This window comes from Puma concolor, chromosome B3, assembly GCF_028749965.1.
Source record: "Puma concolor isolate L17-30 chromosome B3, mPumCon1.1.hap2, whole genome shotgun sequence".
In the NCBI taxonomy this organism is placed as follows: Eukaryota; Metazoa; Chordata; class Mammalia; order Carnivora; family Felidae; genus Puma; species Puma concolor.
This window is the reverse complement of record NC_141672.1, coordinates 106886158-106900861: the sequence shown is the minus strand read 5'-3', so window position 1 is coordinate 106900861 and position 14704 is coordinate 106886158. Positions and strand designations below refer to the sequence as shown.

The window sequence follows — 14704 nt, the reverse complement described above, 5'->3', positions numbered from 1 at the left end:
GGCCTGATGTCTTATAAACCAGCAACAGGTAGATAGACTTGAAATGTTCAATCAATGAGTTTTGTTCGGCGGGTAGGGAGGTGATAGGCACTTTATGGAAATTAGGACACAAATTTTTATCCCCTTTGAATGTGTATTGACCATATGTGTTAGCTTCTGAAGTTGTATCTGATCAAGTACCCCGGGGTGAGGGGAAAGGGAAATTTCCTACTAAGAGCTCAACCGATCCCAAAAGTTGAACTACAGATTCCGTACCCAGTTCACCAACTCTATGCCCCACAGTTTGGTAACATGCCCCATCAAGATGGAAGGAACAGCTCAGGGAGCAAGAGCCCTGTAGCACTCAAGGTGGCACCTGCCACCCAGAACCTGGGTGACCGTGTGCCCCAGGAGCTCACCTCTCCAGAAGTAGGCTGCACAGCTTTCAGCAAGTCCGACACTGCCCCCGCGAGGGTCCTCGCGGCTCTGAGCAAGTCCTCCCCACTGCCCACTTCGTCGTCCATCAAGGCTGCCAAAAGCTTCACGCCCTTGGACATCTCCGTCAGGTTGGAAGAAATGGTGGTGATTGCACATCCCACTGCTGTGTAGTCGGTGTCTGCAGGGTCACCTGGGACAGAGAAGGGAGGGTGGTGAAGGGTGAGGAGAGCCTAGATGGGCGATGGTATCAGCCCTCACTGTGCAGGAGTCGGACACAAAGCTGGATGCAAACAGGGAGACACATGGCTTCCTGTCTCCGAGGTGCTGCCCCTCCCAAATCTTTTGCCCCAAGGCCTCCTAAGCTGAAATACTGAGCACGAGCACTGGCATAGTCCCCAGGTCTTGGCGTCCCATGGCCCTTTCCGTTAGGTCCGTGTCAGCAGCTTAGGCCGGTCAGTTCTGTTCCTGAAGCATTGAAATGCTGCATCATGAGGCCAAGACATTTCTGGGCTCTCACCTGACAGCGCAAGGTGGGAGTCATGCTGTGCCACAAGACAGAAGGAGGCACACGTGATGGGTCTATTCATCCAAAGCCAGTTTTAGACTGTAAGCCCCAGAAGGGAGACACTAGTCTCCATACACTTTGAGGCACGTCCATCATGCTGATGAATAAGGAGGAGAGCTATGTAAGTGCTTTTCGAAGGATGCATGATATCTATGGAAAGGAATGAGATGTTCCCCACCTTTCTCCTGGGTCAGTGCGAAAAACTGCCTGAAGCACTCAGTGTGCCTAAAAATAGATCAGCTTCTCATTAAATGAAAATCTGTTGTTTCAATCAAAGAAGAATCCTTTTTTTAAGAAGCAAACCACAACACATCACAAAGCCCTCAGAGACTTACCGGCAGTGAGGTTAACTACTGAAGCTGTTCCAGCTGTGATCGCATCGACCTGGGAGTGGATTTCGTGTTTGGATTCATCGACTTTATTCTGAACCCATACCCGGGACGCCTGCAAAAGCAGACAAGTACATGACACAGTCACTACAGGCATGGGATTGCCCAGGACACCAGAGAGGTCACGCTATAAAACAATACCAAGATTTTGTCTATACTCTGGTTACTGGGCCGGCACCAAAGAGGCCCTGAAGTCATCCATGCCCTTCACAGGCCTCTTGCTCATTCACTGATGCTGGATGGCATGGGAGTTCTCCAGGTTTCTTCCACTGCTTTCTCTTTAGCTTTTAGGATCTTAGAAAAATTCTACATGGTTTTATTTAGGTAAATTCAGTAAAAAATAAGAATAATTAATGTCTCGTGAAAATACTGCATATCAGCACGAACAATTGTTGATAATTTCCACCTACACTTTTAGCGAGCAGGGTGAGATTTAGGGTATTTCAGCTCATGGGTGTTCTTTGTCAGCAGAAAATTTGTCTTTTATTAACAACATGAATGGGGTGTAGATGCAAAACCGGTCCTGGAAGGACCTGGGGGTGGGTGGGTTAAGACCTCTATTCTAGACCCAGTTCTAACACTAACAAGAGACATGACCTTGGGCAAATAGCATCTATGTCCTGTGCCTCCTGTTTCTTCTACTGTAGGAATTCAATGGTCTTTAAAAACCTTTCCAGATCTTCGACTTTATGTTCACTGGAAGCTATAAATAGCAAATTCTCTATTTCCTGGCATTTCTGGGGTTAGCCAATAAATGATCGTTTACATTCATAAGGATGACCCTGTGGTAACATCAGATGCTGACTTGCTTCCCAAAACATTCCCAAAATATTCATCGAGATTTAGGATATGTCTAGCACTAATATTTTTTTGTATACTAGTTCTTTAAAAATTGGTAAAGCAACAATGTTAAGTCCAAATATTTTATATTAAAAAAAAAAATTGTGTTGTTTTGAGAGAGTGTCAGCATGGGAGGGGCAGAGAGCGAGGGAGACAGGATCCAAAGCACGAACCGTGAGATCATGACCCGCACCAAAGTCAGAGGCTTAAGAGACAGAACCACCCAGGTGCCCCAAGTCCAAATATTTTAAAACTATCTCACAATAGTGCTGGATATGGCAGGGTGTCTGCCTTATGTATTTTTACTCTGGAGTTTCCCCTTGCAAAATGTTTAATGATTTCAGGTACTTGGGAGACAAAACACTGAGTACAATTGCACCTGCAGATATACAAGTATGCAAGTGAGAAAACACAGTGCGCAGGAAGGACTTAGAAGGCAGTTATGCTTGCTGGCCAACGTGAGGCTAAATACTGCACTTGGCTCTGGGCTCTGGGCTAAGATGGCCCTGTCAGTCCTAACTCGGTGGTTTTCAGTCATGACTGCCCATTAGAACCACCTGGGGAGATGTAAAAAGCAGGCCCCGCCCTCAATGACATGGATTGATTTGGGCCTCAGCCGTTAGCCTCAAAGCTAAAGTTTGAACCAACTTTAAGCTCCTACAGATAACTGGAATATGCAAAGCAGGGCAGAGAATGGCAGTGCTAGTCCTTCAGCAACTTTCATGTGCACATCAAACAGCTGGGACCTCCACTAACATGAGTTTCCTGATTCAGAGGGTTGGGATAAGGCCCCAGATTCCACACCTCTCAAGAGATCTTACGTACTGCCAATGCCACTGGTCCACGGGCCACCATTTGAGTAGGGACAGGCCAGAGAATTTCGTGCAGCAGCACCTACAGAAAGTCAGCTATTTACCCCGCCCTACTGAAAAGCTGAACACTAAGGCAGTGGTTCTGGAAGCACAGTCCTCAGATAGCAGCAGAGCACCTGAGGACTTGTTGCAAATGCAAAGCCTCAGGCCCTTCCCCAGACCTACTGAGTGAGAAAAAAAAGACAAGGAGCTCAACAATGTGTTTTAACAAGCCTTTCCAGGTGACTGATGCAGGCTAACGTCTGAGAAGCACTGACCTAACAGCTAATACTTGTTGAGCTCGGTGTGTTAGGTAGTGTGCTAAGAATGCCACACACGACGGGATTACCACGTATTCACAAGGACCCCGTGCATGTATGACAAAACGGAGGCTTAGAGAGACTTAGTTGCCTGGATTCACATAGACACTAGCAGTGGAGCTGGGATTTGAGCCCAGATCACTTGATTCCAGAGTTCAAGTTCTTGGCCCCACGATTCTCTTCCTGTGGGTACCACCCCACTACAAAGCCTCAATATAGTGAAAACAAAAAACCAAAAAAAAAACAAACCCTAGGTTTCCACTTCCCCTTATTGGAGGTGAATGCAGACAGAATGCAACACCCAGCTTTTTTGCCAGGGCAGAGACACGGAACTGACAACCATGAATAATACTTACCATATCCTGGCCTAGGGGTGGCAGTGAATCCAGCTCACTGAGGTCATCCTGGGCCTGCTGGACAGCGTGCATGCTTGTGTTGATGGTCCCCATGAGAGCCTGCTGGGCCGAGGTCTGCAAAGGCAGATGACCACAGGGCAGTCATACCTTGGCTGCTGGAACTGACACTACCCTTTATACAAAACAAAGCCAAACTGAACTCTGGGCTCAAGAGAGAGTGGCTCACGGTGGGTCTCAACAACCCCAACCGCGTCCCATTTCAGGCAAGGGGCTGATTGTATCAACAGAATGCTTGATATGGGTGTTTGCAATAGAGAGGTTATGATCAGGAGCGTGTGGAGCTTAATTAGGTGACAAAAAGCCCAGAAAGAATTCTTGCAGGGAAGCTACCCTACTCTGAGTACTGAGGACAAAAGATCTCAAACATAGGAAACACACGTTACACACAGAAATATTCTTAGTAAATAAGGACAGATTCCACCCAAAACCCATAGTCAACGTGCTTCTTCAGAGTCAAATTTCTTCTGAGCTTATAGGCTTTTCAGCTCTTAAAAAGTTCTTCCCCAGAAGCACATGATTCCTTGAGAAGGCAGACCAGACCAGCAGCAGGAGAAGAAGCAACAATTCACTCAGGGCAAAGTGTGGATCACTACAGACCTGGTCTATTTCTAAGACCTTCTAAAGGGTACCTGGGCTAGTTAGCAGCTTGATGCTGTGAAGGCAGGGAACCAGGGTTCTATAGCTCTGAATCACCAGTCATGTGGAGAGGTCATGGCTGTTCTCCAGCCCCAGAGGACACCTGTGATCGGGGAGTTACTAACCCACCTCCTTCCCTCCTTTCTATTTATTTGAGAGAGAGAGAGAGAGAGAGAGAGAGAGAGAGAATCCCCAGCAGGCTCCAGGCCATCAGTGCACAGCCCCATGCCAGTCCATCTCACGAACCATGACATCATGACCTGAGCTGAAATCAAGAGTTGGACGCTTCACTGACTGAGCCCCCCCAGGTGCCCCGAAGCGTCTGGTTTAACAGGAGCACCAGGGAGTCAGGCGTCAGGACGGCACAGCTGAAGAGCCATGGCTCAGATGGGAGTTAGTGAGAACACGATGACACACACAAGCTATCGCCAGGGCTGGTGTCCCCCCCGCCCCCGCACATCAGAGGTGGCGCACTGACGTGCAGGGCAAGCATGGGGGAAGTCTCACCAGCGGGGGCATGTGGCCTCGGTGCATCTGCCCAACCATGACCTGCTGTTGCGGGGAGGGCATGCTGCCGACGTTGAAGGTCTCGGGCCCACTGGAGCCTGAGCGCATCACGGCGGGCAGTGCCACGGAGCTGTGTTCCACCTTTCCAGTCCGATTGAACTGCTGCTGCAAGATGGTAGACCTGCAGGGGACAAGGGTCTGGTCACTGGGAGGTGGCTGCTCGCAGGGAGTGTAATGATAAGATAGCATAAGTGCCACAGCAGTTTGCTGCGTTACGCTGTGGAGGTCAATTCAAAAGAGACATGCACAGACAGGACTGTGAATGAAGTGATACTCAAATACCCTGAAGAACCCGGAATCTTTTTTTTTTTTTTTAAGTTTATTTATTTATTTTGAGAGTGGGCAGGAGGGGAAGAAGAGAGAGAGAGAGAGAGAATGATATTCCCAGGCAGGCTCTACACCATCAGCATGGAGCCTGATGTGGCACTCGAAGTCACAAACCGTGACATCATCACCTGAGCTGAAACCAAGAGACAGACGCTTAACCCACTGAGCCACCCAGACTCCCTGAACCCTGCATCTTTTTATAATTATTACTATAAAGAACCATTCCCAACGGATTCATGATATAATGCAACTAGTCCTTCTTAAAGAATTCCATGCCCCTCCCTGCTCCCCTCCCCGGCTGCCCAAACCAACACACAGATATTCCTCTAACAACGATGTTCCAGGTCTAAGAAAAAGTTTAGGATACAGTGATCTATTAGTTGGTAAATCCTACCTGAAAGAGCATTCATTCAACAAATATCTACCATGGGCCAGGTTCTATTCTAAGCACTGGAGACACAGGTCATTTAGTCTTCTTGGTTGAAGGGGGAAGTGTAGAAAGGAACTAAAAGAAAATCTCCCACAGCTTATCTCTCCTTCCCCAGGTCCAAGGCCACTGACCACAGAAGGTGTTTAAACACCTTTGGAGCCCTGATGATATGACAGACTTTGGCACCTCCTCCAGAGGACTTCACCTAAAGTCTGGGAAGATTCCTAGGATATCTAGTTAAAAAAAATTAACTTTTTACTTGTTGCTATTTACTTAGAATGAGAAGTAAAGGACTTTGATCATATGAAGGTGGTATATCTGCCACAGCTCCCCAGAGGGCACACCCGCAAAGGAGAGTCTGGGGGAGTGTGTGTGTGTGGGGGGGGGGGGTTGTAGGGGGCAGATTGGGTGAGCAGCTGCACTAAGAAGTCAGGCCTCTGTTCTAGGGTTTTCCCACCATCACCGATCATTCCTTATTGTTCAGGGCAAAATTCATGAGCCATGCTAGGATATCAGACAGCAGGCATCCATGGAGGAACAGTGGAAGGGTTGGCACCAAGGGGGGTAGATATAGGGGTTCCAGTAGGAAGTCATCTGCAGTCTGTGATCTCAGCTGATGTCTGATGCAGGGAAAAGTGGCAGTTCTTCTGATGGGGACCACTCTGGACCATTCCTCCTCTTTGCTGTGACCGAATCTCACCGTGATGCCCTAGGCAGTGGGAAGGGGCTACAGGAATCCCAGGCAGAAGAGACCCCAGTGCTCTAGGCTCATACAGTTACTCAGCTGCTCTTAGAAGTCCAAGTGCAGCACAGCCCTCTGAGGAAACAACTCACCCTGGCAAAAAGCACTAGCTTACTGATTTCCATCTATAGTCATTAGTAATTCCAAGGACTTAAGATGTTCTTCAAGAGGGCAGCAAATGTGTGAAATGCATCACATCACGTTTGGTTCCAAACTGTGTACTAAAATAGGGGACACAAGGAAAATCACCTTCAAGGTAATTATGAAGCAAATTGGGATAAAGTGACGGAGTGTGGAAATGTTAGAGATGCAATTATTATGACTCAGCAAGTTCGATATGCTTGAATATGCTAGAACTTTCTGGCAGTGTCCTAGAAGAAACATCACAAGATCCGAACTGACTCCTGACTCTGCCACATGTATGCATCTCAAGTAACTTCTGCGAGCTTTGGTTTCTTCAGTCATGAACTGGCAATGATATCTGGTCTACCTCTTACATCGGGGGGTTGTTATTGGGATCAAAGGAGACAGCATACTAGATACACAGAGTGTAGACAAGATGGCTTATTATTATAATGCTCTACGTAATGTAACAGGAGCAAGTGCTCAGACTTCCCCAAAGTATCACTAATTAGATGTTATTTAATTTTAATACATCTCATGTTCTTCACCTATAAAATGAAGTTAAATTGAGACTATTCTGAATTGAAAATGATGATAAGAGCAGGAAATATTTATGATGTGCCAGGCATCATTTTACATGCTTTATTAACAACTGAATCGTCCAAATAAGACTTACAAGGTGGTACTATCCTTATTCTCATTTTACAGTTGAGATGAAGGGGCAGAAGAAATTTGTAATGTCCCCAAGGCCACACATGAAAAAAAGAGACCTGAGATTGGAACCCACTTAAATCTGGCTCCAGAGTCCATGTTTTTAACCATTTGTGCTGCCTCATGACACATGTGGCACGTAGTAAGAGTTCTATAAACAGTAACTCCTCCATCGGCTAGACCCCTGCCCCACGGGCACAGAACTAAACAGAGGCCCACTCTCCAGCCTTTGATGAAAATGACGCAGGTTATCAGATTTCACTGAGCTATTGCAGAACAGGATTCACAAATACTCACTGTGTCCAAAGATGGGAGTTAAAGACCACATCTTGCTCAGTGTCTCCCTGAAATCCATAGCCGCCTCCTCCCACAAGACATACTCAACACTGAAAATGATGGTCTGGGGACCACAATTCCAGAAGACTCCTCTATTTCATCCACTGTCATCTCCGCCATGTTTCAGACTTCATGGTAACTGAGCCCCGAGGTGGCACGAAGAAACCTGTCCATTTAGGGAGAAGGGGGTTCTCCAGCATTCTTAATAATACTTACTTCTTCGGGGAAACAGACTCTTCCAGCATAGTCGACTCCTCATCCCCCTCTAATCCAAATCTATCTTTGCTTTGTTTCTGAGGTAGAACGAGACCAAAAACAAGAACAAGAACCCACAAAGTCAGCAGGTTTTGACACCAGAACCTCTGAAGATACCTTTTATTTTTATTTTTATTTTTTTTTTTAAATTTTTTTTTTCAACGTTTATTTATTTTTGGGACAGAGAGAGACAGAGCATGAACGGGGGAGGGGCAGAGAGAGAGGGAGACACAGAATCGGAAACAGGCTCCAGGCTCCGAGCCATCAGCCCAGAGCCCGACGCGGGGCTCGAACTCACGGACCGCGAGATCGTGACCTGGCTGAAGTCGGACGCTTAACCGACTGTGCCACCCAGGCGCCCCTGAAGATACCTTTTAGAAGGAGCTACACACAAGCAACAATATTGAGGTTTACCCAAAATTCCTTTATTGGACGAAGGGATAGGTGAACAAAAACAAAAGCGATACAAAATACATTATTTAACGTAATATAGAGATGTTCTAGTAGATATACTGACGTTCTGGTAGAACTTGGTTATCTCAGTGGGCTGTATCTTGAAGTCGTGGTCAATCATAGCATGCCACTATGGCATATAACCCCGTTAAAATTGGTAAAAAAAATTTTCAGGAAAAATACCAAGAACATTTTCAGACCCTCAACCTGGGTTTCTTTTTTTTTTTTTTTAATTTTTTTTTATGTTTATTTATTTCTGAGACAGAGAGAGACAGAGCATGAGAGGGGGAGGGGCAGAGAGAGAGGGAGACCCAGAATCGGAAGCAGGCTCCAGGCTCCGAGCTGTCAGCACAGAGCCTGACGCTGGGCTCGAACTCACACACTGTGAGATCATGACCTGAGCCGAAGTCGGTCACTCAACCAACTGAGCCACCCAGGCGCCCCTCAACCTGGGTTTCTAAAGAGGCTAGAAGGCATAACCTAACTACCTAGAGAGGAAGCTGCTGAGGGGTTAGCTAGTCTCATTCAACAGCTAAGTGAGGCACTACTGTTCACTACCTGGCAGTAATAACATAAATATGAACTGCAGCTAAAATGCAAGTTCTCGTAGGATCTTGAGACGAAGGACTGCACACTCAAGTGATCTGAACACTAATATTAAATTCGTGAATCAAGTAATTCAAATTAGGTTCCACTCTCCCCACCCAGGGAGCAACATCATTCAGTGTTCTAAAACAGCAGCTTTTCCAATGTGCATCAGTATGAAATACCTTTTTGAGGATGATGTCGATGTAGCCTGCAATCAGCTGGGATATTTGCTCTCCCTCAGTGGTTTGTACTGAATAGTAGCTTTCTTGATACTCCCCAAAATCCTGAAAAGACAGCATTAGAAGAAATAGAACTATGTTATATTTCCGCAGTTTTAAAGGTAAACAGGTCCAGTCTGGGAGCAAGATGACATAGATTCGCTTTTCCTTTCTCTTTGCTTCTAAACACAAAAGAACACCCTATAATTTGTTCAACAAGTAGTAAAAGGGCTCTGAAAGCTGGAAAGGTAGACTGGCTAGAAACCACAGTACTTGAGAAACCACTGTCTGGGGAGTTCTTGGGCTTTCTTTTATAATCTATTAGCCTCAAGGATGGGTGCCTGAAACCCAGAACCTCCAACAGGCAGGATTTCAAAAATCTGTTCTTTCCCGCCAAAGGACCAGGAGAGGAAAAGCCCAAAAGAGATCTATCTGAGAGTCTCAACCCAGCTTCAAAACCTGGGCTGGTGTTCAGCAGCTGCTGAGCAGGAGAAGCCCAGCATCCCAGTCCCTGCTCCACGACCCAGACAGGCAGGTGGTCTGGCCCTTTTGCAGCAGCAGTCACAGTGAGGCCTTCTGTCTTCCTGCCCTCCACCCACTGGGAGACACAGAGACAGGCCTGTGGCTTCTGCCTACCCCAACAAAGGCCACACAGCAACAGCGGGTGCTCCAAGGAAGTACTTTCCCAAACAGCACCATCAGGGTTTGAGCAGGAACCCCAGTAGCGTCACAACAAAGCAATCCAGAATAGCACTGCCAGGGCTCAGAAAATAAGCTGTCATTGTAAGCAAAGCCCACAAAAGGAGGCCACAACACTACACACTAAATCTAAACAAGGTGATTGTCAGATACAACAAAAATGAAGATGAAGAGTCTAACTTAATAACCAACATGTCCAGCTATAATTAAAAAAAATCACTACTCATATCAAGAACCAAAGCAACTATGATATGAGTAAGAAAAGATCATCAATGGATGCCAATACTGAGCTGAATCAGATATTAAAATTATCTGATAAAGATTTTAAAGCAACCGTCATAAAAAATGTTTCGATGATCAATTACAAATTCTCCTGATACAAAAAGGAGGTTTCAAGAAAGAAACAAGTGAGAAGAACCATATAAAAATTATGAAAGTGAAAAAATGTAATAACCAAAACAGAAAAACTCACGTGATAAGGTAAACACTGTGGAGATGACAGAGCATATAGTCAGTAAACTTGACAAAAAGATTAATAAAATTTAGTCAGTTTCAACAGTAAAAAGAATAGAGACTAAACAAAAGCCAACAAACAAACAAACAAACAAACAACTTACAAACCAGACCTTCAGAGATCTGGGAGGGCAATAACAAAAGATGTAACACTCATATCATCAGAATCCCACAGTGAGAGAATGTGGGACGAAAAAAAGTATTAAAAGAAATAATGGCTGAAAAATTTCCCAAATTAAAGAGATACAGCTACAAACTCAAGAAGCTGATCACAATCCAAATAGAACAACTCCTAATAAATCCATACCAACAACTTAAGGAAGGGACACATTATCTACTAATGAACACCAACTTGAATGACCACTTCTACTCTGAAAGCAAGGAGGCCAAAAAGAAGCAGCACATTTTTCAAGGGCTAAAAGAACTGTCAATATTAAATACTATACCTGTCAAAATTATCCTTTATGAATCAAAGGGAAATAAGGACATTCTCAGATGAAGGAAAAGTAAGAGAATCTGTTGTGAGTAAATCTACTTATCTTTAAAAAATGACTAAAGGAAGGTCTTCAAACAAAGAAACTGGTAACAGAAGAAGGCTGGGAAGTTTCAAAAGAAAACAACAGTGGGATAGATAAAAATAGAAGTAAATGTAGTAACCTCTCCTTCACCTCATGAGTTTTCTTTAATTGTATTCTATGGTTGAAGTGAAGGTCTAATACCATCTCACGTGGTGTTCAATGGATACAGAAGTATTTCTTTGAAGAGTTATATTCAAAAAGTGAAGAGTGTAAAGAGACCAAAATAGAAGTAAAGTTTCTAGACTTTTCCTAAAGTGTAAGTATCCACACCTGTAGGCTTTGATTTTCTTATGTATATGGTAATATCTAGATCACTAAGAACACTAAGCAAAGATATAGGTTTGAAACATTATTAAGAAATAAAAATGGAGCTCTAAAAAAATGTTTATGTAACCTAAAAGAAGGAAAACAGAGGGAAAAATAAGCAGAGGGAGCATAAAGAGAAAAGTACTATAAAATGGTAGAATTAAGCCCTAACATATCAATAACTAGACTGAAATAAAAATGGTTTAAATAGGCCAATTAAAATAGATTGACAAAGTGGATTAAAAGAAAGCACAATCCAACTTTATGCACTCTACAAAAAACTTATCTCAAATACAATATAGGTAGGTTGAAAGTAAAAGGGTGAAACGATATATCATGCAAACATTAATTTTAAAAAGCATGAATGGCTCTATCAAGACAAAGCAGACTTCAGAGCAAAAAATGTATAGGAACAGGGGCACCTGGGTGGCGCAGTCGGTTAAGCGTCCGACTTCAGCCAGGTCACGATCTCGCGGTCCGTGAGTTCGAGCCCCGCGTCGGGCTCTGGGCTGATGGCTCGGAGCCTGGAGCCTGTTTCCGATTCTGTGTCTCCCTCTCTCTCTGCCCCTCCCCCGTTCATGCTCTGTCTCTCTCTGTCCCAAAAATAAATAAACGTTGAAAAAAAAAAATTAAAAAAAAAATGTATAGGAACAGAAGAATATAATGATAAAACAATCTCTCCATGAACATGACAGAGGGATCTCAAATGTGCAGGCACCAAGAGAGCTTCAAAACACACGAAGTAAAAAGTGATAAAGATGAAAAACGAAATAGAAAAATCTATAATTCTTATTGGGATACCGAAGAGTGGAACAACACCATCAACTAACAAGGTTTAACTGACATTTACAGAACACTCTTGTCAAGTACTCAGGGAACATCTCCTAGAAGGACCATACCCTGGGATGGAAAACAAATCTTAAAATTCTAAGACTTGACATTATACAAAGTATGTCCTTCAACCAAAACAGAATCAAACTAAAAATCATTAACAGGAAGACAACAGGAGAATCTCCAACATTTGGAAGTTAAATTAAGGCTCAGAGTGGAAAGAAATATCACATGTGACAAACTTTAATTCAACTTTAATAAATGGCATTGATGATATTCTTTCTCTCTTGTGCTTGAGGTAGTTACTGCAACTCATCACTATTATCTTCAAAGTAACTTTTTGTTTTCAACAAAGTGGGAATTGGACCTAGTTTTAAAGGACCAATAGCACTAAAAGGTATATAATAAAACACAGTGGGCCCCTGCCCTAGCCATTCCCATCTTTACTCTCCACCCCTCCCATTCCCACAGGCAACTACCTTGAACCCCTTCAGCAGTTTCTTATAAATAACATGGTTATATAGATTTCTTGATTTTTCTGTTTCACAAGTTATTCACAACTTCCTGTCACATAAGACAAGGATACAGTTCTCTAAGTAGGAATACTCCTTTGTAAAGGCCATGTACCAACAGCTGTTACTGACTACAGGATAGAAGAAGGTATATTTTCTGAAGATTCCTTCCAAGTGGCAAGAGTCTATGAACCACTGATCAAACTAGATAACTAAAGACTCCCTGTAAAACCCCTTCCTTATACCTTTTTTTTTTTTTTTGATGGCCTATTGTGAGATCTTACCTAGATACAAGCTGATATTTCAAGCTGATATTTCATTAGAGCTAGAGGATAGTACACTTCAGGAGCGCTAAGGAGATGGACAAATTTCAACACTGATGTCTCTTATTACTCAACTAGCCCTACAAAATAACAGCCCTATCAATTCTCACATGTCAATGTAGCAATAGTTAAGGTAACAACACAACTATACTCTGCTAACAACTATTAAGGTCTGAAGGCCTGGAACAAATACATTCTCCCTACTTTCCACATATTTCACACTGAGAATTTTATCATCATCATCTTGTTTTATCTTAGCAACTCTGTCAAACACGTATTATGATCCCCATGTTAAAGCTAATGACATTAAGTCTCAGAGTGGACAGGCGACTCGGGCGAGGGTACAGAACTGGGAAATGACCAGCTGCTTTTGAATACTACCCCAAAGTCTATGCCATTGCCACTATACAGCATGCTGTTTCTAGGCAGGTTGGGAAAACACACCTCAGTGAGATGTCACAATGCTCAGGAACTTCCAAAACAACTAGATAAAGAGGGAACCTTGGATCAGCCTCTGAGCATTAGAAAGTTTCCTTTTAGGGCATGCTTAGACACAACATCAGGAACCTAGAAGACTGGACCAGTCCCTGCTGTCTCTGAATTTCCACCTCTGTCTCTCTCCACACTGCTCCCTGAGAAACTCAAGGGGTTTGCATCCCCTCTCCTGCCCCACAGAACCACCCAAGGCCATGTTAGTCCTCCCTGTTGCCAGTCTGTACCAGCGTGAAGCTCTTGGGTGAGGCTGCCCAGCGCTTGACAGTGGTGAGCGGCCACTCCTGTAGCACCTCCTTGGTCTTCTCATCCACGCGCATCACCGAGTCCTTAGTGATGCCCAGCAAGCGAGGCACAAGCTTGTTCTTGCCTTTCATCTTTTCCTGAAACAGGAAATACCAAGCATAGCTACAGTTTATCACAGTGAAAAACTAGAAACAACTAAAAATTTCAACAACAGGGGATTTCTTAAGTAAATCAGGGTATATATAGTCAAGTAGCCAAGTATTCTACAACCATTAACAATCCTATGATTGGAGGGGTTCCTGGGAGGCTCAGTTGGTCGAATGTCTGACGCTTGATTTTGACTCAGGTCATGATCCCAGGGTCGTGGGATTGAGTCTTAAGTTGGGCTCCATACTGAGTCTGGAGCCTGGATTCTCTCTCTTTCTCTCCCTCTCCACCCCCCTTTGCCCCTCTCCCCCACTTGCACACTCTAAGAAATAAACATAAAATTGTTTAAAAAAATATGATTGGAAAACAATTGGATTCACGGCAATAAATTTGCAAGAGAGTATAAAGTAAAAACCATTTGTAAAAAGCATGATCTTACATAAAATGAAATTTTAAAAACAAATTTTTAAAATAAAATTCAAAAAAATTTAAAAATAAAAATTTCATTACATGATAAAATGGTCACGATGATCATCTCAAATGATTTGTATTAATTTTCTTGTGCTTTTTTCCTTATTCTTCAAATTTCATTTAAAATCGATTCACTTAAAACTTCCCTTAAGAAATAATTTCACATTTATTTCTATTGTTATCAGGGAAAAAAAAAAAACAACTTCCCAAATATTTGCTGAAACCTAGCAACGCCTAAATCATTATTCTTGGAGGAATACACTTACAAATTAGCACACACCAATTCTGTATGCATACAAAGGGATAGGCAATTTTAAAATAATAGACATGTGCTAGGCAGTTAATATTATCCATTAATTTTCAGGGCAACCCTCAAACGTTGGGATCATCCTCCTCATTTTG

At 43.6% G+C, this 14704-nt stretch overlaps 1 protein-coding gene across 1 annotated transcript in view; it reads right to left on the bottom strand.

The window, feature by feature from the left end:
- TLN2 (talin 2) overlaps positions 1-14704 on the bottom strand; it is a 438278-nt gene that overhangs the window by 150041 nt on the left and 273533 nt on the right. Inside the window, exons 12-18 of the mRNA XM_086710846.1 lie at positions 13666-13821; positions 9149-9250; positions 7887-7963; positions 4942-5122; positions 3739-3852; positions 1318-1426; positions 399-607 (exon numbers count right to left, since the gene is read on the bottom strand). Of these exons, the coding sequence (XP_086566972.1) occupies positions 399-607; positions 1318-1426; positions 3739-3852; positions 4942-5122; positions 7887-7963; positions 9149-9250; positions 13666-13821 (948 nt within the window). The remainder of the gene's footprint in view (positions 1-398; positions 608-1317; positions 1427-3738; positions 3853-4941; positions 5123-7886; positions 7964-9148; positions 9251-13665; positions 13822-14704) is intronic.